Here is a 27915-nt window from a genome sequence, read left to right as displayed (position 1 = left end):
CACGCAAGAACCAATGCGGCTGGCGCGCATGCGTGGAGACGGGAAGTCGCGCATGCGTCGATCGTAAAGGAATCTATGGGTAGCTCGACGCGGCACATGCACGGCTGGTGCAGTAGAGCCGAGAATCCCGTAGCGTGTGTTTGTTTTTAATTTCGCGATCTTGCAATATTTAACTTTTTAACCTTAACAGACTTCGACTCCCGGGAGAGGCTGCGCACTCTCTCTTTCTCTCTCTTCCTCCCCCTCTTTTCTCTCTCTTTCTCTCAGTTGTCTAATTCTTCTGCCTTTCCCTCTCTCTCTGTCCCCCTATTTTTTTCTTTTTCTCCTTCCCTCCTCTCTCTTTCTCTTCCCCCCTCCTCCTTAGTCACTCGCTGTCTCCCCGTCTTGAGCGTTTCTCTGTCGCACCTACTCGCCTCTCGACTTGTCTCTCTTTCTCCCCCTCCCTTCTCCTCATCCTTCTTTTCCTCCTCCTCCTCCTCCTCCTTCTCCTTACACATAGTATACTGACTCCGCTATTTCTAAAAACGTAACGCAATCGTGGCGACGTATGCGAGGAGCGCGCCAGAGAGAAACCACGAGTGAGGAGGCGCGACGTACGAACGCATCGGGCGAGTTACATTGAACCGCGGAAAAAAAGAATTGATTGTGCCCGGAGAACGAATACATAAGAGAAGCAAAGTGATACCGACGTATACGTTCAGTGTGCGGAACACGGAGAAAACACGGTGGAATATCTGCGTTAATCGTTGTGCAATACCAAACGTGAAAAAGGAAGAGCCACCGTTGCTTTTTGGATACAAAATATCCCTAATCGCAACGTCGTCGTCCGTCCCTTGCTCGTTCACACTTTCTTTTTCGAAACCTCGTTCTCTTATTATTCGTCCCATTTCGTCTCCCCCTGCGATACGTTCTCCATACCGACGTCTCTCCGTCCTCCCCCATTCCTCGATCGGGAACGTCTTTTACTGTTTTTCGCGTGACCGCCACAGGAGTAATCAAATAATTTGCGATGTGTGATAATACTAACACGACGACGCAGAGTATAGCGGACTACCTGTCACAGTTACTAAAAGACAGAAAGCAGCTAGCTGCTTTCCCTAATGTCTTCATACACGTAGAGCGCCTACTAGACGAAGGTAAGCAATACCAAGCATTAATCCACTAATATCTTCTGGTAGTTACGTTCATCCGCGCCGATTTACATATCACGCTGCCCCGCGACACGCCTTGGCTCGGTCTCTGCATGATTAACCAGCCGCCTCCGTGTATCGCGGCGAGTTACTTCGTCGCGTCCGAGGGCCGAGCTCTCTCGAGCAAACACGTTCCACATGCTCCGCGAAACTTTCGCCATAGTTTCCTTAGGAGATCTCTCTCTCTCTCTCTCTCTCTCTCTTTCTACATGGATCTCCTTGCATGTACACGGTAGTTGTGCGCGCGAGCGCCTGCATGGAACGAGCGAGAAAGAAGGAAAAAAAAATGCGTATGGTGCTCCGCGGTGGCATGAGAAGGCCTTTTCTCTCTCTCTCTCTATCTCTCTATATCTCTCTCTCGCTCTATCGTCGCTCTCGCGCACAGTTTGCCATAATCGGTAACGGACTTGCTTGCAAACATCGCGTATCTCGATCTCGAACGTGGTGTCACGTGTTGCGCGTCTCGGTCTCTCTGCTCGTCGTGTACTCCTTCCCCGCGGACCTGTGCCGTTCACTTTATTTTTCCGATTTGCCCACGTCGCAGCGAGAAGCGAAGGAAATTAACGGTTGCTCAACGTAAGTCGACACCAAGAATTTCAATACACACCAACGATTTCTCGTGTACGACTCGCGATCCTCTGTTTCTCGGACGATCGATCGTTCGGTCGTGACTAATCGTTGATTACGTTGCGTTCGATTTGCCCGCGGTTTTTTTTGGACCCCAGAATCATCGCATACCAGAAAGGAAACGAGATATGGGATGAAAGAGGGTAGAGGGGGGCTGTCAGTGAAACCGAAGTGAAGCAAGTGTTTGAGAACAGTGACCGAGAAAAATGGAAAGCCTGTGATGGACTGGTGATCTCGTGTTGTACACATTTTCTTTGTGACTTTTGTACATTCTTTGGTTTTCTATGGTCTTCTATGTTTCTCGTGATACGGATCATTGTGAAGGATACTTCTTCGACTGGTTTTTGTGCTTTTAGTGCACGCGTTTGTACACGCTTAGCCATGTGTCGCATGTTGATGTTATTTGAGGTGATTTATCGCTCGTTCATTGGAGATGAAAGGCATTCGGTATGCATTTGGAATATGTAATATTAAACGTTTGTATTTGGTTATCGAAAGTGTGAAAAATTTGAGGTTGAAAGTGGTCTTCTGAAGACTGGTAATTAATGGAATATTATTTCAAAAATACGAGTCACTTTTTTGCATTGGAATATTGTGTTCAGTTCTGAAACAACATTCTATAAAAATTTGTAGCTTTGTTATTCACCTCAAATTTTTTAGATAAAACATTTACTTTATCCAAGATCGCATTAAGCGATTTTTTAACGATTAGTCATACTTAGATTTAACGTAGGCATTTGCAGCTTCATAAAATGTAAATGTAGTTCAACATCTACGTCTTATTAATCTTTAATTCTGGTTCTCTTTTTTCATTTGAAATTACGAACATACTATTACTCATCATTATTAATGATTTATAATTCTTTACATAATTGTCTTCAAAATGGGGGATAAATTCCATTCAGCCATAAAATCAAAATTGATGGCATTTCTATAGTCTGTATAACCAATGCTCAATAATCGTTGGAATTAGCTATATTTTAGACATCTAGTATTAGCCATCTACTTTAAGGTGTAATTATAAACGAGAGAAGGAAAAGTTGAAAATCCAGTGAAAGTTTATAAGATTTTTTCGTTTCTTTGAAAATAACATTGCATACAGTACAGGTACGATCGAGTCCATCTATAGTGTTTCACAGGAAATGTGTCAAATGACGTTTACGACGAGAACCGGTTTTACGAAAGCTCTCGGACCTCTGGCATTCCTGCGGACATAGTCCTGTTGATGTAAAGAATTTCATCCTCTCTCTCTCTTTCTCCCTTTCTCCATCGATTCAACGCGGCATATTTCGATCCAGAATTTCAATTCTTCACTCTGCTTTAACCTAAAGTAAATTCATAAAATGCGTAAAAAATGGCGGGAACGGCAGTACATTGAGACACTAAATTACGTAAAATGTACACATATTTTCGAATTCGATACTTTATTTCCATTTTTACATTCACTCGAACATAAAAGCTCTCGAACTTTTTCGAACACGAAGTTGAGAAGTCTCAGAAGCCTGCAGCATCTGTGACTCCTTAAGCTCGTAGGCATATGGTTCGACGCAAGTGCTCGTGCATGGCGCCTGGAGACCAAAGCACAGATCGCCTATCTATATAGCCTTCTCCCACTGTGTATGCATTCTCTCTAACAGAGATTGAAACGCATCGAAAAGCGACGGGACGCGCGTCTAAGAAAAGTGACAGAATATAACACGTAGTAAGGGGAGAGTGAGAGGGGGAAGATAGAGTGGACGGTGCGCTATTGACATGGATCTGGAACATGTGCACAATGTTGCTCATCCGTGGCGGTGCATCGTTCACAACGATGCTCCAAACGTGCGGTATCGCAATCGCGCTCGGGGGATCTATTTCGAACACGACGTAGCAAGTTTTCTCGGTGACCTAGTGGCGTGAATAGAACTCGTTGTCAAGCGCGTCCTTTCGAAACTGTCTAGCGAAAACTTGGACAGACGCGAGGTCTAGTTTTCTTCTGCTACTAGGTCGTTGCGCTTAATCATTTCAAATGGGAAGCGGTATGAAATGCGACGCGTGTCTCCGGGGGATTATTATAACGTTGATTGGTGTCGCATCGCGCCACGCTTAACGATTCATGCTTCCCACAATTCAAACTCTATCTTCACTGCTTATCGTTTATGGAAAGGTAGAATCTATAGAAAAAAGTGAGAAGGAATGCTTATCTTTTTTTTTCATAGAGGAGATTGAGGAAAGTTGAAAGTATTTTTTTGCCAAGTTTCACACTGAATATAGAAGTCTAACGTCTCTGGTATCGCGAAGCTCGGTAGCCATCTAGCGGCAGTAACGCTAAACAGTTTTTAATGTTTAAACAGAATTTATATAATTTTCTATCTTGGGGTTAGGTAGGTTCTTAGCTCTATTTTTGAGAATATGACTTGCAGTCTGTGAGCTTATAGATTCCAGAATAGAGAAATACTCTATTCATTAACCGACTAGATAGTCTCGTTAATCACCCCTATAGTACTAAATCTATTTTTAATGACCATATTCTATTGTATTTCATTAGTTCTCTTCCTCATTGCTCTATGTTGAACCCTAAGGATTTTTTCCTCTAAGGTTAAGCCAGTCGTTGGATCAATTCCATTGTCGTGCATTTGTTTTCATTTGCGCACACGGTCGCCTCGAAATCTGTCACGGCGCGTAATCTTGCGTGTCGTGCGTGTCGTGCGTGTTCTAGAAACAGCCAGATCGTACCGCTTTTCGCATGCTCGTTTGTGTATCAGTCGCTGGTAACCGTTCCTCGGTGCAATTTCTTTCTCGCACTTGACCTGGCCTGCTTACGGGTTTTCTCAAGATTAAGCCATGCCGACCATTGATCCGCCGTGATGAGGACACGAACGTAAACACGATAATCCGCTTTCTCCCATTGAAGCGTATCGAGGACCTCGCACATCTCGTCCCGCGCTCTATTCGGCCATTGTCGCAGAAACACCTATCCCCCTACCTCTCTTTTTTCTTATTCTCGTCCTTACATTCTCACGTGTGCGTGGCCATGATTGTTTCTCCTTGAAATTCAATCCAAATCTTCTCGAGCCTGCAATAAAACCGAGCGTCTAAGAAATCATGAACGCAGAGATGCGTCAGAGTTTGTGTTCGATTCCAAACATAGACGGTGACGATGCGCCCGAATCCAAAATATTCTTCAGCTGTGAGCATTGTCCCGTAAACACGTATTTCACCCTGGCAGGACGTTTAACAGGGAAGGGAAGGGTGACTCGTCGGAGAAACGTGACTTCCTCGGCAACGAGGGGTCACGTGTCTATACTTTCCTCATTTCCCTTCGGGCCTTTTCGATGCTCGATCGCAGCCATCGCTTGAGCGCGAAAAGTCATCGGCAGAGAGAGGCCGAGGCTCGTCTTTTCTCTCTTTTGGTCGTTGTTTCTTTCACCGTCGTTGAGACAAGCAAGACGGCCAGCAGCAATAGCGACAGCAGTGGCGACAAAGGCGGTAGCGGCCGCATTCCTTTTCTTTTCTCTTTGTCTCTTCGCCTCTCTTCCTTTTACTTTACTGAGGAGGTTGTACATACTTGTTAGCAACGATCGGGCTGGGCCTGTGTGTGCATGTATATGGACGCGGTTTACGTAGGCGCTCGATAAAGCAGAAAAGCGAGTATTACCTATTTTAGCGATCGTAGCGTGTTGAGAACGTCGAGATACGCTAAGTCGCGTTTCTTCCTGATAGGCTTTTCGTTTACCGAAGTACTCCAGGTCTTGAAGTGAAAGTAGTAATTGGGTATTAAGTGTGATCTATCTGATTTCGATAACTGCATCATAATGTGAGGTCTTCGAGTGCTACCACGCGCTTAGTGTCAACGATAGGGAAGATCATGATTGTTCGATAAGGGGCTTCCGCGATAAGCACGAGATAACGAAAATTAGTGTAAATTGAGCGTACGGAGTCATGTGATCAGTGCAGGACGGTACGTCTAACTGGATAATGGAAAAAGTCTGCTGAGTTAGTGAAACGAGAGAACATGGTATGTTTTATGGTTTGCAATTTGTATTTTATTCATTTTCGAGGAGGTTTTTGAGGTGAACTTCGGGTAGAGTTTCTTCTTTTGCTTTCGAATTTTATTCGACTGAATACTGTTTCGTCGCAGAGTGGGGCTGTGCATGTTGTCATGCAGGAGGAACCAGCTTCCTCCTTCCCGAAAATGAGGTCTTGCTCCACTCAAATTCTCAGAACCAGACGAGGCAATACTCCCACACAGTATTCTTCATCTGCTGTTCAATCTGGCGCAACGAATTCTTCGTGATTCTCTCGGCTTAACTCGAACATAGAATTTAATTAGTATCTTGAATCTCGAGAAAACATCGCGTGACGTTATTTTACATGTCCATGAAAGACATTTCAAGGCCAATTAAATTTCCCTAGATTAAATAACTCTCTCTACTCTATTTTCTTGATTTGTTTCTTACATAATTTAATTACTAAAACTACTTTACGTTCTACGTCTAAAATCCTTGAGGTAGTCTTGAAATAAGTTTGCCACTTGTGCTTACAAGTAAAGAGACACCATTTTCCAATATGTATCTCAGAAGTCATTTAGAGATCCCTTACAGAAATACGAATATTTAAAAAGTGTCCATAAAGATGATTTTCCTAGAGTATTAATTCAAATGTAGAAACAAACGTAGGAGCATTATGTGAAAAAGGAGTAAACTGGGCGATAAGTGTAACTTATCACCTATGTAAATAGGTGAAATATTAACTTGCTAAATGTATAATTGTACAGGGTGTTCAGTTTTCGTCATCATTATACCATTTCTGTCGTCCTCTTGCGTGATCGTTTTTCCTAGGACACATGAAAGTAGCTTTTCGAATTCTTCTACCATAGAATTCTTCATAGTGACCGTTGCACTAGCAAAGACGTTTCTCTGTTTCTAAATAAGGAAATGCCTTGCTGCTCTCCCACTTCTGCGGTCCTCGACGTGGTCGACGCCGTCGTCGTTTTCGTTTATGTCGCGCAGAGCACTATGTATATGCGCGTGTACGCATATACAGGGTGTCCCGTAAGCTTACCATATATAGATTCCTCGGTGATCTGTCAATGCTCACGTTCACAAATGGACGTGGGTCGTTTGTGCCTCGAGTCAACGACGAATCCTGCTTACAAACCTTTTATTTACTTCTTGGATACGGCTTTAAAAAGATATAATTAATTCCTTACTCTGTAAATGGGTTTTCGATATCTTTATACCGCAAACATGAGTCATTTATTTTCGTCAGCTTTTTCGGTGGGTAGAAGTCTGAAGAAAAAACATATAACTGCATCGAATATTTTGCATAAAAATTAGAGGTGGGTTGAAACCTAATTTTCTTCTTTTTTCTTAGCTGACTTTTGACAATTTAGAATTATGAGAAAATGAAAAATTTGGAATCCTAGAAACTTGATACTTTGTGGGGCTTCGAGGTTACGACATTTTTAGAAATTACATTCTGTCTCTAAAGAAACGTGCTTCTGAAAAATCCATATTTTTGGAATTAGTCTAGACGAAAGTGGTCCACGTTTACAAGATGTTTCAAAGTTGTATTGGACACTTCAAGCTTCAGTGACCGCTTGCATATTTTGTGGGTAGAGTCCATAGTGGAGTCAGTAAAGGGGCATTTCCCAGGAGAGTCTGAGAATCTAGGAGAAAAGGTGTGAGGAAAGTCCGAAAAATAAAAAGCTCGTTTGAGGGGAAAGTGTCATGGAAGAACCCTTGTGGCCCTTGGAGCTCGGTAGGGGCCGATGACCGGATTGACCTGCAGTTCGCTTCATGCCGCGCGGAATCCACCAACGGGCTCGTGCCACTTCGGCTTCGTTCCATTCTCGTCGTTCTCCTTCCTCCTCTCTCCTGTGCCTCTCTTACACCCTCCTTTCTTCGCTCGTTCACGTTCGCCTCGTGCTCGCTTGCGCGAGCTTACTCTTTAACCCTCTTCTTCCTTTCCTCGAGAGCGCATCTCCGACTATGTGTTTTTCTCCTCTGGAAGAAAAGAGAGAGGGAGAGAGTAGCAGCAGCCTCTCTCTGCTGCTTTTTCACCGCTACGTTTCTCTCGTCCCCTGACTTTTCCCTCTTTGTCCCGACTTCGATCCTTGCCTCGTCCCACTCCCACGATTTTCGTCCTTCTTCGTTCCTCGACATTTTTTCTACCCTCCTTTCCTCTCCCTCTTCGACTGTCCTCCTTCTCTGCCGTGCCCCTTCTCGCCTCGAAAAGTAGGTAGGGTGAAAGGAATTCTCTCTGCCGTCTCCGTTTCCAAGCAGCGCTCTTCGCTCTTCTCTTCATCATTCTTTCTGCTTGCCTTGAGCTGGGCGTGCACTCGACACACACGGGCACACGCACACGTGTGCACACGTGCGCACACAGAGAGCCACGCCTGGGTCATTATACCAAACCGTATATATTCCCGTACTGTACTCGGCTTTAGTCGGTCAGCCTTTTGCCTCGCGTTACAGCGAGGCAGGTTCAACATCCATGGTTGTAACTTAAAGACATCGCAGTGATTCTTGGGTTAGATCGTTCCCTGTTACCTTCGACAGCCAGCCTTTTCCTCGAGAGTCCTCCGCCGTCGTAGATACCGTTAACAATGGGATGTAGTCGGATTGGCGACGCAGCTTTTGCCTGAGAGGATGGGAATGGTCGTATGCATGGATAATTGGAATTATTGTTGCGTCACTGTCGAGTATTATTTAGAATTAGGCGTGTGAACGTTGCATTGGAAATCTAAATGAACATGCAGTCGAGAGGGCCAGGGATGTACCTTTTGTGATGGAGGGGGTGTTGAAGAAGAGGGACTGGAACACATGGGCGGGCAACTGTGATAATAAGTAAGAAGTCAGAAATAGAAAAGAGGAAATTTTAGGATGGCAGGGAAATAGGATTTGCTGGGGAGTTGGGGTTGCAAGGAAAAGTGGTAAAAAAGATTAGAGTCCTCAGGGTTTAGAGATTTCAAAATTGTGAAACAATGTGGCAAAATGTATAGTAAGGGAGGTAATGGCAGAGTATGTTAATGGTCAGCAGGTGGAAAAGGGTATTACCAGGGCGGATGAAAAGGGGTCCCGAAGAAAGGGGTGCACTATGAGGGAGCAGAGAAAAGAGGGGAACAAGGTCAGAATGTGTGAATAGAATTGGAGCAGGGGGTCAAAGTACAGAGAAGCAAGTAGCGAGGACCTGTAGGTTCAACAGGTGGTACAGAGAAATAAGGTCGGGAGATTATCAGTGTTAAAGAAAAGGTACATGCATACAATTTAGCCCAAATTCATTATTCTAGGAGAGTAAAATATATTTAATGAAAATAAGGTCGGGGAGAGTAAAGAGAGAGGCAAGCACGAATAAGGCTTGCAATATGTTAAAAAATAACGAGAAAGTGGCATGACGACGCCAGATAGCATAAAATGCAAATGCATCGTCGAGTGAAAAGAATGACGCTTAGCGATATGCATGTAGATTACAAGATCATACGCGTTGACTTTATGATATTCTTTATACAGTCTCAAGCATCTGATACTTTGTCCTCGATATTCGAGAAATTAGGATTTCGAGGGTGCGACTTCCGGCGCGCGCTATTTAAATCTCGATCTGGAGCGCACAGTGGTACAAATATTCATTCAATCACGGGAAATACAGCTTCAAATTATTTTCTTCTTTCTTATGTTTCATATGTTCAATTACCGATACTTAGTAAGAAATTGAGTCACTGTCGTTTAATGACACTGAATTGAATCAGCAAATATTTTGCGTTTGAAAATCGTCGGTGACAAAGATTTTGCAATTGTTTGCGTAATCCACTGATGTCATCTCAAAGGCAGGGGAATAAAAGTTATAATTGCTCCATTTCCACGCAGTGTGTAACGAAGACACGGGTGGATTCCTTCCTTTCGTATTTTTAACCCGTTGTACTCGTTTAACCGCACCGCGGATGTTAGAAGTCGCAATTTGATGTTGTAGTATAAAATTTCTTGGGCACCGATTTATAAATATATCCGCAACGTGACTCACTGCGTTAAAATAAGTTATGAATTGCTTAAGAGGCTTGGCTACTACGATATAACTCCAATGCGTGTGACATTGATTTAAATTGGAATTTGAAACGAGATTAAAAAATTTCTTTCCCGCGTATCAATTTAGCTTGCGCTCGCGGTAGTGCTTGTAGACTGTAATTAAGACTTACAGCCACTTCTTTTCCTAATTTTCCTTAATTAAACAGTAGGATTTTTTTAATCCATCTAACCTCGAGGCAGTACGATTCTAAAAATAAAAAATGGGCCTAAGTTCTCGTGTATATTATATTGCAAACTTTTGTTAGAAGTATTAATATCTTCAGCAAATTATATTCCACTTCGTAGACTATAGTTTTTTTTTAAATTTTAATATAATTGGTCGGGCTTAATCGTGTTGGATACTCATTGGGTAGTGAACACGATCGCCAGTGAGTTAAATAATGCTCATAAGCGAACCATTCGTCTCCACGGAACACGATCTCCTTCTTCAAGCATGTGATCTGTGTCATGGATCGTAGTCTTCGTGATTACGACATCGATGATGTCATAGCGCTGCACCTATACCGATACCAACTCTGCTTCAACACTGCCTACACTTGAGGAGGCTTTTATCTTGGCGTGATCAAGCTGGTCACTGAAAAAATTTCAATCATTTTCTCAGGCATATTCAATTTCATGGGCTTTCCTGTAAACATCATTTTTATGGTCCTGGTTTCTTGAAAGGCACCCCTTAGCATGACTGCATACGGTCGCTTGATAAGATATCAGTTCATTCAGTAATTGATATAATCTAGTTCGCAACATAATTCAAGTCTGGACCATTGAGTCCATATTGAGAAGGAGAAACAATAGAAAGGGTATTGAGGAGAGAAATGAGAGCCAGTGATTCTGAAAACATGTTCAATCGGATCATTCAGTGGTAAGAGAATAGTTACGACATAAACGTTACGTCTAGCCTCGTAACTAAAATCTCTTCTAGAGATTCGTCACGTTTTCTTTTTCGTCAGTGATGTTTTCTAAGACCGCGATGTTTACCTCACAGTAAAGAAGAAAGCGTTTCTTAGAACGAAATTAATTAACCACATTAAGTGACTCACATTGTGAGTCAAGTATACGGAATAATGGCTATACCACTGAATAGTTTCCGTGTATACTTAAACAGATGATTATTGGTACCGGAAGTCGTTGGCTATTGTAGGTAGAAGTGATTCTTTTCGATAACAAGGAACACTGTGCCTTGAGCTGTGAACGTATATCGCTTGCCCAAGTTTGCTGACGAACCTCTTTCACGAGTCGCCAGCGAAAATTCGCTTAGAAGTGAGCGAACAAATTTATTTAAGGATTCGTCCGTGATAACACTGTTTGTCTCGATAAATCGCTGAAAGTAAAACAAAGGTTTCACGGATGAAGAACAGAAAGGTATGGAAGCCAAGAATATAATACAGCTGATGTCAGCTGTAATGAGCAATGTTGCTAAAACTGGATATGATGCTCTGTTCTTCCTGCTCTTGTATTCTCGCTCTTCATTCACATTCTCGTTTTCACACGCGTTCTCTTATTGCAAAAACACGTGCAGGCAAATACGTGTACGTGGACAATATTAGCGATCAGCGAAAGATAGGTCTGAGACCTTCAATTTTACCAAATCTATTTCTTGCTCTTATTGAATAAACAAGGTCCGCAATTCTTAAAATAAGAAGTTGGAAACTGTTTCCAATTGTTAACACGTCTCGGTTTTTTGTTTCTACCACTACTGTGTTTTATTAGATTTTACTTAAATATACATTGTTATTACATTCCTTTAAAAAGACATATTATACAGATATTACATTTTGTATTTATTTTTTGTTCCAGAGATCGCAAAAGTGCGGGCGAGTCTATTCCAGATCAGTGGTGTCAAAAAAGAACCACTGGTTTTGCCAGAACCAGAAGGTGAAATCACGACACTCACGGAAAAGGTCTATGTACCCGTCAAAGAACATCCAGATGTAAGTTTTCCTCGTGACCTCGGTGATACTGCTCTAAAAGGAAAACTTAACATTTACATGACTAATTCATTAACATGACCAAGTTCTCGGCATGCGAGGCCTTCTTTTTAAGTTTATGTCAATTTCGTTTGGTACAAGAAATATGATGGCAATAAATCTTTCCAGTTCAACTTTGTCGGAAGAATACTCGGACCACGCGGGATGACGGCTAAACAGCTAGAACAAGAAACAGGATGTAAAATAATGGTCCGAGGGAAAGGTTCTATGAGAGACAAGAAAAAGGTAAATTTTCTTTATTATGTAGTTCAAGGTTTGTTCGACTTTTTAATTGAATAGTAAAAGTATAGATACATTAGGTTTGCACTAAAGATCCAACTTAGATATTTTTTTCAATGAAAGTTGTACTCATTAAAGCTAAAGTAAAACACCTTTTTCAAGCTGCATATCATGAATGAGAGAAAATTTAATCGTAAGTATATATTAATTCTCTATTTCTGGGCAAATCTTTACATATTCATAAAGATATTTGCAGTAAATACTTTGACATTTCACAGGCAGAAATTCATTCATTTGTTATAAGATACTATCACCTCTAATATATTATGACACATTAATTTTTATCCATTTGATAATTAGGAGGAGTTAAACCGAGGAAAACCAAACTGGGAACACCTGACAGATGAACTGCATGTTCTATTGACAGTCGAAGACACCGAAAACCGTGCCACTTTGAAACTCGCCAGAGCCGTAGAAGAAGTCAAGAAGCTTCTCGTTCCCGTGGTGAGAAAGTTCCTGTTATTACCATATGAATGAATATCTCTGTTTACTTCTTTTTAGAACGTTATCAACCAGCTTGTTTAATGTTACTAACAGTTAGATATAGCATATGTACGTGCTATCAACGCATTTCACATTACAGCCTTCCACATCCACACAAATTTACCTAATTGACTACAATAAGTTTCTTATCGATCCCATCCCTTGTTAGCAGGCTGACGGAGAGGATGAGCTAAAGAAACGACAGTTAATGGAGCTTGCCATTATAAACGGTACCTATCGGGATTCCAACACGAAAGTTGCCGCGGCTACAGGTATACTGTTCAAAACTTGTCCTTAGTTAAGCCGTTTAGAAAAGTCCCTTGAATAGTCCGTATACGACCATGTTAATAGCCTGCAATTAAAATCAGCCCTAAGAAGGCTTGAACTAAAGAGTTCAAGTGCCATCGTCCAGATGGGCTAGAGTCTAGCTACTAGACTAATGTCTAGGAGAGTAGGAAATGGACTTGCTCGAGCACAGTTTAGAGTCAGTGGTAGCATTCGATGTTGCAGCCTGCGACGAGGAATGGAGACGCGTCGCGGCGGCTGCAGCGGAAACGCAGCGACTTCTTCCGGGTCTGGCCACTCCTATGAGGACACCCAGTGCTCCTTTGGGCGCGCCATTAATACTCTCGCCGCGGATATCTGTCCCAACGACCGCGGCGTCCCTTCTGAATGGCTCCGGCCCTCCAGGATCTCTCCTTTCTGCTGGTGATCCTCACGGGTTAATCTACACGCCATACGCCGACTATGCCAATTACGCAGCCCTGGCAGCCTCGCCCCTCCTCACGGAATACACCGCTGCAGATCATTCTGGTGGGTTGTTTGCTCGCTGATCTTTAGTAGCACCGTTCTCCGCGAGTATTTTCTCCTTTTATCCTTGTTTTTTTCTGTCTACTTTTTCATCTCCCCCTCGTCCTCCCTTCGGCATGGGTCGTGATAACGGTGCCGGAGTGCGTACGAGAGAAAGAGAGAGGAAGATTAGAAATGAATGAAAAAAGAGACATAATATATACGCGTACATATCTGCAGGTTCTGTGGAACGGGGAGCTCGAACGAATAGTTTTGTGTGGAGAATTTTCTTTTGTGTAAAAATATTTTATTTATTTATTTATTTCTTCTTTTTTTTTTTATTGAACATTTTACAAGTACTAGCAGTCACTTCGACAGTAAATTAAATAATAGCAGATCCAGCTTTAATATTTTATTTTTTTTTTATATATGGAAGTTTTATGAGAAAGAATACTCAAAAATATAGGAAATTGAGACATTTTGTCTATTTTTATTATTTTTTCTGATGTTCTAGAAATGAAAAATAGTAGGTGGATTTAGTAGGTGGAACACTCTGTGGAACAATACTATTGAAATGTTTTATACCAGATGGGTTGATATAACATAAAGAGGAATGTTCTCCACAATTAAACAAAAAAATACAAATACTCATGCATGTATTTTTTTGTTTGTACGTATCGTAACAGTAGTTAAGATTATCAATTTTTTGGTCGCATGTGTAATTTGTTGTTATTATGATCATTATTATTATTGATATTATTACTATTATAAGTTATGAATAACATTATTGATATTATTATTGGTTTCATGATCATCACCATGATTGTTATGATCATTTTTATCGATATGGCTTCATTTTTTTTTCATCTTCATCGTTGTCATCATTGTCATATCTTCATCAATCAAAATAACCATTAGCTATTGCAAAATCATAATGAAAATTAACGTAATTATTTAAGGTAATTATATATTCTAACAAAATCGAATCAGTCATTTGCTAGTCGTGTCAGATGATTTATATAATTAGCGTTACAGTAACGCAATTTTTTTTAAATAACGGTTAACAATAAGTAATAGAGTCATGTAACATATAAAACGTGAACGGGAAATCATAGGAATTAGTAGTTCAAAAAATTTTTTATACCGAAAAGGTATTAGATTTTTCACAAGGAAAATTTCAAAATTGACTGTTTGGAAAACGATTTGATTTTCCTCAGATAAAAGTACGAGTTGTTTGCGAGTTTACTTATTGTTGTTGACCATTTTTTTTTATTTTCTATAATTAAGAGATTGTTTTTTACATTTAGTAAAAATCAGCAACAATATTATTATATGTTATTCAATTTTTGGTGTTAAATGTTGTACATTGTTAGAATTACAGAAATCATTTATTTCAATATGCTATATTGGACTTATTGAAGTACATTATATACATAAATATAAATGTTTATTTTATACACAGTTTATTATGCTAGTTAGAATGTGTTCAATACCATTCACTTGAGATTTTTCTTTAATAATTTAATACCTTTGTTAGTTTTATTTGAATATTGTCGTTTGTCTTATAAGAACACGGGAACTTAATGCATACCAGTATTTAAATAACAATGTGGTCTATCCGTGCAATGCAGAGATTGTACATATATTGATTACCAAAAAGAAGATGTTCTTCTTTTCTTCGAACAAAATACTCGGTTGTTTTATAGTAAATTTTATGTGAGCATATTTGTTACCATTTGTTATACAGATTATAGTTCATATGTGTGTTCCGTAAGTATGGTACATTTGAAAAGTAAAATATAAATTTAAGAATTGACATTGCAATTGTCAGGATGAAGCTAGAATAAGTGAAGTTTAACATTGGTGAATTTACTAATTTTTTGTCAATTATAGTAGCGTTATTGCATTTATTTTGTTAAATAAAGATCTCATCCTATTTTATATTAATCGATTCGTATAAAAATTTATAACTTAAATTAAGTCATAAAACCAGAGTCAAAATTTTGTATTATGAAGGTGGAAGCATTTAATATTAATAATCAGAAAATTATGTTTCCAATTATAAGAATAATTTTTTTGAATGTACCGTGACTTACAACATGCTTTGTTCTATTACTTAGAATATTTAATGAATTCATTCATGAGGAAATGAATCTGCATGTCATTACACACATATGGTTCTTGGTGCATTGATAATTTAATGAAGTAATTACGTACTATTTATTGTCATAATTTTAATTATTTACATCTGCAGGGTAAGAATTAGACAGAGAAGTAAGCCAATTTCTCATGAAATCAAATATTAGATACAAATTAGTTTTGAATTACAATCTCTTAGTACTTTATGCTATTGTATGCATTTATTATTAGATCTTTAAAATTTCGAAGGCTGTCCCCAGCTCGTACAATACGAATATTGCAATAATTAGTTAACACAAATAATTAATACAATTATGACTGTTTACTTATATATTTTTATTTCGTCTAATGCATTTAAAAACATATAAATGTGATTAGTGCCATTTTAAATAGATATAATTAATTAACTTACTTCTAGATTAAATAGTTTGTTCAGTGATTACTAAGGGCAGCTTTCAGTGTTTACCACAGTTAATTAGCTTACATAATGAATTAGTTTTGAGTAAAAAGTGTTTTAATAGTCGTGAGGAATTCGCTTATTTTTAATTATAAAGTATCACAAGTACTTTTGCACAGTACATAAATCGTTTTAAAAATTACTTCGCATTTGGTAAATGAAAATTTCTTGAGTCAAACTTAAAGCCAATTCTTACATTTTATACTTGAGTACCATATCTATTTATTAATTTTTATATTATTATTAAGTTAAATGAACGCTTAAAATCTTATTGTATAGAAGTTCAGTATAATTTACCATATGCACATCTGTCTTTCTGATTTCATTTCTTTATGCAGAGAAATTCGTTCTAAATTATATGATTCATTTTTTTATTTTATAATTAAAAATGATTTCTTTTTCATATCGTAAAAATAAATTAAAGTTATAGAATTCTCAATGCACTGAAAAAATGAGCTGAAAGATCGTTGTGTAGAAAACGATTGTTTTTTATTTGTCGAACACACGTTAGGCCATACAGAAATATATTTTGTAAATATACTTTCTTGTAGAGAAAGAAACGTATTATGGATAAATTGAAATGTAGAAACTTGTATTTTATTGATAAATGGTAGCAATGATTTTGTAAATTAAAGATAAATATTTTTATACATTTTTATCTTATCTATTTTTGTTGCTCTAGAGTGATTTAGAATAATTTAAATTATTCGTTATTTATAACATAATATATAGATGATGTCATGAATTATCTTTCTATATATTGTTTATTTTACCAACATGTTAAATACTGTATAATGTATAATGCAGTTAATAGTTTCTTCTATTTTTTTTTGTCACATTTCTGCTCTGCATATCTTAGTGGCAAAAATTTCTTGATATTAGTGTGGTATTATTTAAAAGAATTCTCGAAATTTTTTTATATTTAAAAAAATGGTAAAAAATAAATATAAAAAATAGCACTACCTTAGACAAAATTTAGACCAATTCTTAATTTCTAAAAGAAAATAGTAAAAAGTGAATAAATTTATTTAAGAAATTGGATGCAAATTTAAAAAAAAGTTCAGGGACCAAATAAATGATTTTTTAAGGACTGACGAAAATTAACACGTATTTATAACAATGTATAAATAATATACGAGGTATAGATCACAGTCTTGATAGTTTTATGAATATCAGTAATGTTCAATATTCTTTTGCTGTCATTTGGAGTTATCCCTTAAAATGTTATTTTGTCCTACCTCAAGAAAAGATTGTAAAACTGAGATAAAAAAGTTTCTGCATTATAAATAATTGTACAAAATGTAGTTATACAAAATAACACGTAATAAGGGAAGAAATAATTCCGTTTGTATATTTGACTATGTACCTTTTAGTTAGAAGTATAGAAAAACATGTAGAATATGACGCGATCGTCGTAGAACTTATTTTATATCGTTCTATTATTTCATTGTATTTTAGTAAGCGAAATGAATTAGAATTCCAAGTTTGAAAAATCAGATCGAAAGCAAACTGATTAGCAAAGAGAAACTAATATCAGGTGCAGTAGCATATGAGTTTCTTGTATCTATGATAACTATAATAATTGCATAAAAAATTGCATCAAGGAAATATGTAGTACAAAGAAGCATCAGCTTGCATTTCGATCATGACCTTGTGAAAAAAAACTTAATTCACTCTTATTGTTTATAGCGGCAGTTAAATGATTTTTCAAGGACTGGAAAATAATGAATACATGTGGAAGCAGATGAATTAAATACGTTTGTATGTTGGGGACAGGTGCAGCAGCCGCTGCGAAACAGCGTAGGCACTTGGGTCAGATTCGCGAGCACCCTTATCAAAGGGCTGGTGCTTTGTCGTGAATCCGGAGAGCGCAATCATGATAACGCGCCTCCGCGAAGAGGTTAGTCTTCCAGAAACGTTCAATATATTTTTTTCCCTTTATTTTAAAGCAATACTTTGTCACACAGCACTGGTGACATTGTATCAACAGTACGTACATAACTTTTTCCATGTGCAGCTTATGTACGGTACTTACCAGGAATACCTTTTTCATAAGATGCTTCAGTCTTTCAGTTTTTGAATTCCTAGATTTTAAAAGTAAGAGTAGGAGGAGCGCATCCTTCAAGAAATAAGTTTTCATTCTATGAACTGAGTGAAATTTGTCAATTGTTTTGCTTTAAGTTGTCAGTACACACAGATTTTAATATCAGAATGATATTCTTATAAGACACAGCAATATTGTTGCTTCTTTATTTGCTCCATACTTTAAATTGAAGAACATGTGATAAAAGCTTCACTATACATAGTTTTTTTTTTACATATGCCACATGCTATGTGAACATAGATGTTCAAAGTTTCAAGATAGTGTTATCTCCCCGCAATTAGGTATAAAGAATGTAAAATTCTTGTCTATCCCTTCTATCTATTTTGTGTCATCATGTAAAAACGTGATGTGTAATGAAAATAAGGTATGGGTGCGCACCTACCCATTTTTTTATACAAGAAAATTGCCTATGCATACAACTAAGCAGAAACTTCGAATGGCGAGAATTATTTCAGTGGTAAACAGATAAGAAGAAAACAGGAGCATAAGGAAAATATGAATGATTGTATTATAATACAATTATTGTATACTACAATTACACGCATATATCTGTCTCCAACAGATGTAAATGTTTTTTTAGAAAAAAATCATACATCAGATTTATCAGTTTTTTTGGCAACTTGTGCCTGTGGAACACTTATTGACCTTTCATTTAATTTGCCTCTTTGTGCGTGTATCTGTGAGCGCGCTCGCGTGTATGTTCCACGCGCATCTTGAATAAATATTTATACAAAGATAGAGAAAAAATAGTCTTTTTTTATTTCAAATGAAGGTAACAGGGGTGGTACTACGATACGATGCGAAGGTTCAAATTAGGAAGAAATGTATTTATCATTTGAGTATTTTATTTTCAAAATTTGGATGTTTTCGTTCCATGTGAATCCAGGATATCATTTGCATAGTTGTTGAGAACATCTAAAATTGATGTATTACAATAATTCAATTGTGGCTTTTATCAGTGTCTCAGGAAAAAATTAATTAACTAATTATTTTTTTCAGTCATTTTTATTAGTCGACTTTTTCCAATGTAACAATTTTTGGTGAACTTCTTCGCGGTAAACGAAGTTATAAAATTCAATCCCAAAATTGCATCCTGTCCTTTTTTTATGTATCACCACTAACAAAATTACCACACATAATTTACAATGGCACCTTTGTTATTATAGATGCGATTTCACCTATTACACGTATCGTATAACTTATATGCATTGTCTTTATGAAACTAACAAAAATGCTCCACATGGCCAAGTTGACACTAACTTGATGTTTCTATTTACATACATTTTTATATAGTGTGTATAGTAATATGGAATGTTCAGGAAATAAGAAAAAAGGGCCTTTCATTAGTTGTAATTGAAATCATATAAGCATGTAATGAGTCTAAATAATTTTAACACAATGTAAAAGTTGATAGCCAACGATAAGGAGGTAAAAAATCAGTCAGTAATTGATCACAAAAGACTTACTTCATATAAATTACGTATCTTTATTAGTTCTCCCTTATATATTTTGTTCATTAGGTAATTGCATTAACTATGTTTCTTATAGTACTTAACAATATTCAATAGTATGCTTTTCTGAAAGTTTGTACAATTTAGATACATGTAATTCATTGACCTTTCAACACCTGCTTGCTGATAGGATATTAATTGTCATAGTTAATGATTCACAATAATAGCATTATCATAACTATGTACTTAATATCATATATGTATGTACAATGTTACTTATTTAACGCTGCTATATGGTGGCAGGTGCACACCCAAGCTGCCTTTAAAATTGATATAATATTTTTGGGAAATAACGAGCTACTCGCATTTTGAGTAACTAAAGTCATCTTATCATCACTACTCTAAGTCTGCTTTTTTTTATACTTACTTCTAGAATGTTACATAATTTTATAAATACATATATTTCCGACTATCCTATGCGCGGGGAGGGCACATGATTTTGTGAAACTTACAATCAAAATAGTTTAACCCTCTAATGATTGATAAAATTTTTATCATAAAAAGGGAAACCATCACAAATTGCAAATATAAATTTGGCATATTTATAACTTTTCTTGTTACGTCTTGTTTAACAGAATGTCATTATAAAAACGCAAAACTCCTGATCATGCACATAAGGTTCATATTGTTTCAATAGTTAAAAAATTAATAACTATAAGAAAACAAACAACAATTGCAGTGTAGAAATTTTTGTCATATCACTTTTTACGTGAGATAAATGCTTAAACACTAATATTGACTAGAAAGGAGTGTGAAGCAGTTGCTTATTGACCTACTATTTATTGTACTTATTCATTTTGATAGTAGTTTTGATTTCTTACTTATATGCAGAAATGTTTTTCTCATTTAATCAGAAGTAAATGAGTTCTCTAAGTAAAGGCATTGCTTCCCACTAACTACATTTCTTTCAACTATCAAACTATTCAAAGACTTAATGTTAACATGAATCAATCATAATTAAATCACTAACAAACTGTTTTTTCTTTTCTTTCTTTTTAACCTTGGTTGCCCATGGCCTATAGGCTTGGAGTGCTAACAATGGAATCCACTCGCCCCGTGCTAACACCTGGACTCTGGAACAACATCCGCGTTCGATCGGTTCACCAACCACAGATGAGACCACCTTCGTCGTTCGCATCACCAGCCCTGTTCGTCAAGTTTATCCATCCTGTATCCTCTTCGTGTTTTGAAATTTTTTTAGTCTCGATAATATAAGTTGCTTTGCTCGTTTCACTATCGTTTGATAATTAGCTGGATCATTTGCTAAAAGGCAGGTCAGTAGCTTCTGAAGAAGAAGTGGGTGGTACACTACTATTACTCGATGATAGTATACCATGGTAAGAGAACGTTTCGAATTTCGAATAGAAGAGTACAAGTGACAATTTGATGGGAAATTGTTCTTTTACTTTCACTGTGTGCTGGTTTGAACAATCTGTTGTGGTATTAACGCAACACTAATACGATTTATCATTACTTTGACTTTTAAACGTAACAATTTCTTGTTTCTGTAAGTACAGAATTACTCAGCTCTTATTTTTACTACATTTTCATATCTAAGGGTCATTGATTTCTTATGAAACATAAGAACACTAGCATATTGACTTATTTATTATTAAGATACGAGATAAATTTTGGTATATCATAAATTTCATACATTTCTGTACAGAGTATTTGATAAAATGTGATATGATCAGGAAATATGAAATTCAAATTGATAAAAAAATAATTGGACGATTACGTTGATTAAATATTTTTGTAAAAATATGTAGTCTGCTATATAAGTATAAATTTAGATGCATTTGCAATTAATAGTAGATTGCTTTTAAATAGAGAGATGCACTCTTGAAATTTATCTAGTTTTGTTGTTGATTACGAATTTCATTTTTCTGTTATATCACATCTTTCGTATAATATATATACATATATATATATAAAGAGAGGAAGAGATTTCTAAACCACATTATACAATGTGTAAAGTAAACTTTTCCCTATTGAACTAATTTTCTAGTACTTACATCGTTAATAGATCAGCAGAATGAAAACGGGGAGTGGGTGAAAGAAAAGATTTAAATACTATTATTATTTTGTATAATTAAGAGGATAACATGTTCACATGTAATAGGTGCAATATAAAATCAAAATTGTTCATTTTGATATATATTTTACATAAAAGTGAAATTATTAATGCTAAGTCTAGTTCGACTCAGGAAGAGAGAACAGTTTGAAAAGAATTATTTCTTATTGCAGATTTTTAATATTAAGCAAAACAAACATTTATACAAAGATAAATATTTTATATCGTTCATTGATTTATTAATCAATTGCAATATTAAATATGCGTTAAAACAATATAAAGATATTGAACTGTTAGATATAAAATTTGAATATAAATAATGTTGAAATCAATCATTTAATGAATTTTAAAGAAATAATAGCGATGAATTTATTATAGCGCTCGCAAATTTGACATATATTATTGCACGAGTGAAGAATTAAAATAAATCAAAATAATTGCATATTAGGTATGAAAATTATACAATTTCTCTTTAAATATATTAATTTGTTATGCAGCTGGAAAGAATCTCTATTTTTTAACGAACAGATATTATTCTATGTTTTTTAATACTATAATCTAAAGATTTTGTTATGTAATGTTACGGTGCAATTTAATGTAAAGAAATAGATTTCAATGATTTATTAAATGACATTTTTTGTGAAAAATGTAGGCTACATAGATTTATTGACAAGTTAGTACTGAAATTCATATCGTTACATACACTAAAAACACAGAAGTATTTTTACCTCTTTCTGTTACAAAGTAACCATTACTTATAACAATACTTACTACGTTATATACAAAACTTGTCTATATGGATGAGAATGTTTGTATGTGAGATTGATTTATTTACCAGTCAATACAACATTAGATATACAAAGAATATTCTGTTGATTCTTTAAATTTGCCATATGTAAATGTAATGATAAGAAGTTTTTGTTCGTTTGTGTATATTTAGAGATCTGTAGCATGCCTGTATTTTTTGCAGGTATCTCTAATTTTTTCGATTAGCTAAGGTCAGGTAACTATTATTTTATGTACATACATTGTATTTCACGATAAGATTGTATTAAGAATGATCTGAAAATCTACTTAAGTTTATAGCTAAAGTAGTATCCAATATATTTTAATATTATACATTAAGTTGAGAAATATATATATGAAAGAATCACAGATATTTTATAAGGATATATAGGAATGGGGAAGTCAAAAGTTGAAGCTAATTTTGTGCATAAAGCAATAAAGTGTACAAAAATATCTTGATATAACAAATAGAATTTTAATTCATATTAAAATGTGCAATAAATCTTAGTTGCAATTTTACTTTCAGTTCGCCTCTAGGACGCCATATAATATTATCATAAATTGGCAAAATTATCTCTATTTTCTGACTTTCCCTTATATCAGTAATAAAATTTGTTGCATGTATCCATTGATCATGTGTCTGTAGATGAACGTTTTTTTTGTATTGTACACGATTTTAGGTACGTACGCATAATACATAATAAAATACTCTTATACAAAGTTTTAATGGAGATGGAAGATAATATGATAATATATGTTGCTGTATGATATTTAATTCTTTATAAATTAATATAAATATTTAATCGGAATAATACATCAAACAGTGATTATTGTTTGGTTGTATTTAAAAGAGAGTATATAGTGTACTTTTTATTTACAGACTTTTAATTATCGTATTATCTCTCCCATATTTTGTTAGTATTATTAGTATTTCAAATTAGAATATAAATTGGCACAAAGTCTTAAATAATTAAAACTTGTTTACTTTTGCGCTACATACAGTTTAAATATATAATAAATATGATATATAATACGAAGGCATTAAGAACATTCTTGTTAGATTCATCAATTACATTATCGAAATAATTGCGCAAAAAACTGAACACAACATTGGCAAGAAATGGATAAGATTTGTAATTATAATATTAATTTATTCAAATACAATGCGTACGCACCTTTACATGCACGCGTTAATACACATATAAAAAATATGTTAGAAATATAATAGGAGAAAGATTGTTCCTCTCGGGGTCATTTTCTTGCTTAAAGGTCATATGTATTTTTTTTTGTTAACACCATCATATATTTTCGAATGTTTAAAAACACATGGATGACCTCGAAAACCAGGACACTCCGATCTAGAAGAAATAATCTTCCTTTTATCGTATTTCTTTCTTCAAACCAAGCAACGTTCATTCTTGTTACTTTTTCATAACTCTAAACGCAATGACAATATTGAAATGTACAGTTTTAAGTGACCCACCCTGTATATAGACAATTTTGTTAACAATTATGCTTGTATTTACATGTAGTGCAATGGTTGCTTAGCTTTTTTTGTCAAAATTGATTAAAATTATTTGTTTTGTATTTTACTTTAACATTGATATTTATGCTAATAACATGCAAGATATGTAATAGTATTAAGTATGAGTAAAAGTGTAAAATAATTTTATTTTAAAATTGCCTATGAAGATCTGACTATGGAAAACTTTATATATTATTTACGAAAATTGTCTATATTCACAGAAAATGCAAATGACAAAATCATAACTGTACAGCGACGGTAATTCCTTTTTGATTTGCAAGTATAAAGTATAGTTTAGGAAGCCGTTTTAATATACATACATATATCAATGTACAGATGATATGTCAATTACATATCAGTAGTATGTTCTTATGATAGTACTTTAAAACATTTTAATTCGATTAAAATGTACGTGTCACGTGCATACATATCTAAAACATAAAATTCAGTTTCTAAAAATATTGTACTTTGATCGAAACTATTGAATTTATTATTATTATCTACATTCTATTCGTAAGTACAGCAGAGTATCATTTCCTGTTACTTTTATCTGGTGACAATAAAATTTATAAATGGAATAAATACACAGCATTTGACTCCCGTTTTAGTAATAAAAAAAATGTAAGTACTGATGATTTAAGACGAGGAAAAGAACAACAAATTAATGAAAAATGTATTATATTTATTGATGATATATGTATATTGTATTTACAGAAAAGCAACAAGCAGTATTTAATTTTTACGATTTTGGCAAACGATATAATCCACCTGAAAATAATAGCTGATGTTCTCGGACTTTTCCATCAAGAAACTGTCTCAACTCAGGTAAACCACATTCCATTGCTCCTGGTCCTTGAGATGCAAACATTTTTAGCATCTGATGGATTCTTTCCAAAGGCATTGAATCTAAATTAGTTAACATTCCAACGATGTAAGACCAAAATACTTGCAATTCTTCCTCTCTCTGATCACTTGCTGATGCCATTGCACTTTCAACTTCTTCTTCTTCGACGATATCCGTCAAAGACCTATGTTTTGTCGAGCTTTCTTCTTGTAACACATAAACGTCATTAGAAATTTCTTTAAGAAGACCTTGTGAAACCCAAAAAGTTATTTTTCTTCTTAGTACAGTTGCAGGAGCGTGCATCACTTCTGCAAGTTCTTCCAAAGTCCACTCCTCTGCAAAGTCATTCAAAAATTAATTACAAATATTATTAATTAAATAATATAACGAAGTTACAAGATATCTTACTTTTTTCTTGAAAGTGCAAGATTATCGTAGCGTGTATTGGCGTCACATTTATTTCCAATTTTCTATCTTTCAACTCAATTTCCAATGTAACATTCCCTAGATGAGGTTTCCAGCAAAGTGTCCTATTCCCTTTTAAAGTTTCAAACGCCTTTACATATTTGTTTAATTGATTTTGTACGATTTTAGGTAATTCTAATTTCCAGTTCTCTTTAAATGGTGGCCAAAATTGAGCTGATAATATTAAGGCAGATGTAGGAAAATGCTCTTTCTCCATAGTGTAACTAGTATCAGATTGTATGTGTCCATCTATTCTCTTAGAATCATAAACGTCTTTTAACATAACTTCACAGTAATGTAGTTGGTTTTCTCCAAAACGTCTTTTCAATAATTCTAAGTGACGAATTTCGCGTTCAGTATGATAGTTTAACTGAGATAATAATCTGTCTGCTAACAGCGTGCGGTATTCATTTACAAATAGATCTTGACTTCCATATACATTTACTAACATTGAAATTATATCTGACATTCTGCGTTGCGCCGATTTTGCTAAAATATAAAAAATGGATAATATTTATATACGCGACGTAAATCATGCGACTTGTGTAATATCTAAATATACCAGGATCTGCATCAACAGGATCAGGCATCCATTTATCCCAATCTTCGTTTTCTTCATCCCCGGAACAATCATCCAATTGTAATGATTCACCCTTGACTAATTCATCTGCCAAGTCGCTTGGCGAATCATCGAGTAAATCGCTGACAACACAGCGCACAGTATCTTCCCTGGTTCTCAAGTACACTCTAAATAAAAGTAAGAATTGTGTGAATGAAGTAACAGTAGTGATAAGTAGCAAGTTCAATGATAATAGTAATTACTTAATGGGTTCTGTTATTGTTTCAAGTAGAACTCCTGTAGGATCTAGTTGCCTTAATGCTCTTATAGCAGCGATGTAAGCTGTTAATATATCTGGTGTATTCACACCTGGATGCAATAATCTTGTTTTCAGAGCTTCCTGTAGACTATCTATTAAAACTTTTCGCAAATCGGTTCGCTCTAAACAGATATGTAAATCGTCTATTGCTGGCTGAGAATCAGGATATTCTAAACATAAAGAGAACTACCACAAGTACAAACATGAATAAAAACGTGGCAAATGTTTATGAATTTTATCTAATATGTGAAAGAATACCTATTATAATATCAAAGAGTTGCTCAATTCTAAATTTCGTGTATGTTTCGTACAGAAAGTGAGATAACTTTTGTTTAAACTTGTCTATGGCACTTCGCGTTTGATCAGACAAAGATACAATCTTGGAGAAGCCACCAGAGTATACTCTTATCAGCCAGCTCATGACCACTGTTTCCAGCCACTGTAAATTAGTACACAAATTAATTAGTATTAAGCAATACTTATTAGAGAAATGTTGGTATCAATTTAACAATATTTTACATTTTCCAATGATGCTAATTGTGATACATCAAATGTTTTATCACATGATCGATTTACATGACTCTTGATACGTATATGAATCAATGAAGTCAGTACATTGCCCACCAATCTCTCCAATAATTCTAATTCAATTAATTTCCTGTTTGTTTCATGAAACATAATTACTATCATTTGGCAATGACATTTATCCACTTCTTGGTAACAGCCAGTGCATTGGAGAGAATCACTGCTAGAGTTAGTTACTACAAAATATAAACTTAATATTATAATTCTGAATAATTATGAGCTTTAGATAGCAAGGTAAATATGGTACTTACTATGAGTAGAATTATCTGCATTACAAAACACATTAAATGCAACTTTATAAAACTGTTCTACTATATGCTCATAGTGTAGTGGTAATTGACTTAACAATGTAGACCTCACAATTAATTTAAATCTGCTCAAGATATCATTTCCATCTAAAGAAATGTGGTCTGTTGCATCCTGCATAAGGTATTCTAATCTTTTTAATAATGGTAAAAGGTCTGTCACACTTGCATATAAGCCGTCCACTGCACGTTTGAAATGTTCAAAACCTTGTTGACCATCCATGTTGATCATAAATTTTTTCCAAAATGCAGGAGCAACATTTTGCCGAATATATAGTTCTATATGATAAATAACCATTTCCTCAACCAAATTTGTTAGGTTCAATACCTTTATTTCTTTAATTACTTTCGCAAATTCCTCATCTGTACATTCATTTTGGAGCTAAAACAAGTAGAGGACAGGTTATCTTTTAGTGATGCTGTAATTATCTATGAAACAAATTGAAGACAAGGTATTACAGAAGTTCAATCACCTTTTCATTTAGAATAGGAAAAGCGTATTGTATCTGAGTAAAAACGTCAGTCTTATCGTTCTCGGACTTAGCCATATTATGTATTTACAAACAAGTTCTTAACCACGATGCAATATTAGGCACAAGAATATCTTAAGTATTTCTTTTATTTCGCATTTTGAGGATTTAAGGCCACCATCAAAGTTCTACGACTCCTATTCTTGTAATACTGAATATTGTTTATTTATTGCAAAATGCATTGCAACAATTCGATCTGTTTAGACCAGCTTCTACAGCTTTTAGAAACTAAAACGCTAGATGGCCATAGTGTTTCAGTTTCAGCGATCATACCGATTATGTAAATGTTAGGTCAC

The 27915-nt window shown here is 35.5% G+C and overlaps 2 protein-coding genes across 9 annotated transcripts; one reads left to right on the top strand and one right to left on the bottom strand.

The window, feature by feature from the left end:
* The first annotated feature begins 22 nt into the window (after positions 1-22).
* Positions 23-24524, top strand: How (protein held out wings). 8 transcript variants are annotated; one of them, XM_076383759.1, is made up of 8 exons: positions 31-1136; positions 11675-11808; positions 11974-12090; positions 12445-12588; positions 12797-12899; positions 13123-13440; positions 17789-17912; positions 20650-24524. In XM_076383759.1, exons 1-7 carry the CDS (start codon positions 1010-1012, stop codon positions 17869-17871), a joined length of 1026 nt encoding a protein of 341 aa, XP_076239874.1. In that variant the 5' UTR covers positions 31-1009; the 3' UTR covers positions 17872-17912; positions 20650-24524. The 8 variants fall into 8 exon arrangements, with proteins under 8 accessions (XP_076239880.1, XP_076239874.1, XP_076239873.1 ...); XM_076383765.1 differs by lacking the exons at positions 17789-17912; positions 20650-24524 and adding an exon at positions 13931-16757 and having other exon boundaries at positions 23-1136; XM_076383758.1 differs by lacking the exon at positions 20650-24524 and having other exon boundaries at positions 17789-18863.
* Positions 24525-24677: 153 nt separating this feature from the next.
* Morula (anaphase promoting complex subunit morula) lies at positions 24678-27889 on the bottom strand. Its single transcript, XM_076383757.1, has 8 exons — positions 27563-27889; positions 27036-27471; positions 26719-26960; positions 26458-26638; positions 26144-26369; positions 25884-26068; positions 25265-25810; positions 24678-25191 (listed from the first exon to the last, which is right to left on the bottom strand). Exons 1-8 carry the CDS (start codon positions 27635-27637, stop codon positions 24752-24754), a joined length of 2331 nt encoding a protein of 776 aa, XP_076239872.1. The 5' UTR covers positions 27638-27889; the 3' UTR covers positions 24678-24751.
* Positions 27890-27915: the final 26 nt, after the last annotated feature.

Source organism: Calliopsis andreniformis, chromosome 8, assembly GCF_051401765.1.
Source record: "Calliopsis andreniformis isolate RMS-2024a chromosome 8, iyCalAndr_principal, whole genome shotgun sequence".
Classification (NCBI taxonomy): domain Eukaryota; kingdom Metazoa; phylum Arthropoda; class Insecta; order Hymenoptera; family Andrenidae; genus Calliopsis; species Calliopsis andreniformis.
Note: the sequence above shows the minus strand (reverse complement) of the source record. Positions and strands in the feature narration are given on the sequence as shown.

Coding starts and splice junctions, on each gene's coding strand:
- How (XM_076383759.1), top strand. CDS start 1,010: ATGTGTGATAATACTAACACGACGACGCAGAGTATAGCGGACTACCTG. Junction 1,137..11,674: donor AGAGCGCCTACTAGACGAAG/GTAAGCAATACC, acceptor TTTTTGTTCCAG/AGATCGCAAAAGTGCGGGCG. Junction 12,091..12,444: donor CTATGAGAGACAAGAAAAAG/GTAAATTTTCTT, acceptor TTTGATAATTAG/GAGGAGTTAAACCGAGGAAA.
- Morula (XM_076383757.1), bottom strand. CDS start 27,637: ATGGCTAAGTCCGAGAACGATAAGACTGACGTTTTTACTCAGATACAA. Junction 25,811..25,883: donor TCCTGTTGATGCAGATCCTG/GTATATTTAGAT, acceptor TTTATATTTTAG/CAAAATCGGCGCAACGCAGA. Junction 25,192..25,264: donor CTTGCACTTTCAAGAAAAAA/GTAAGATATCTT, acceptor ATGACTTTGCAG/AGGAGTGGACTTTGGAAGAA.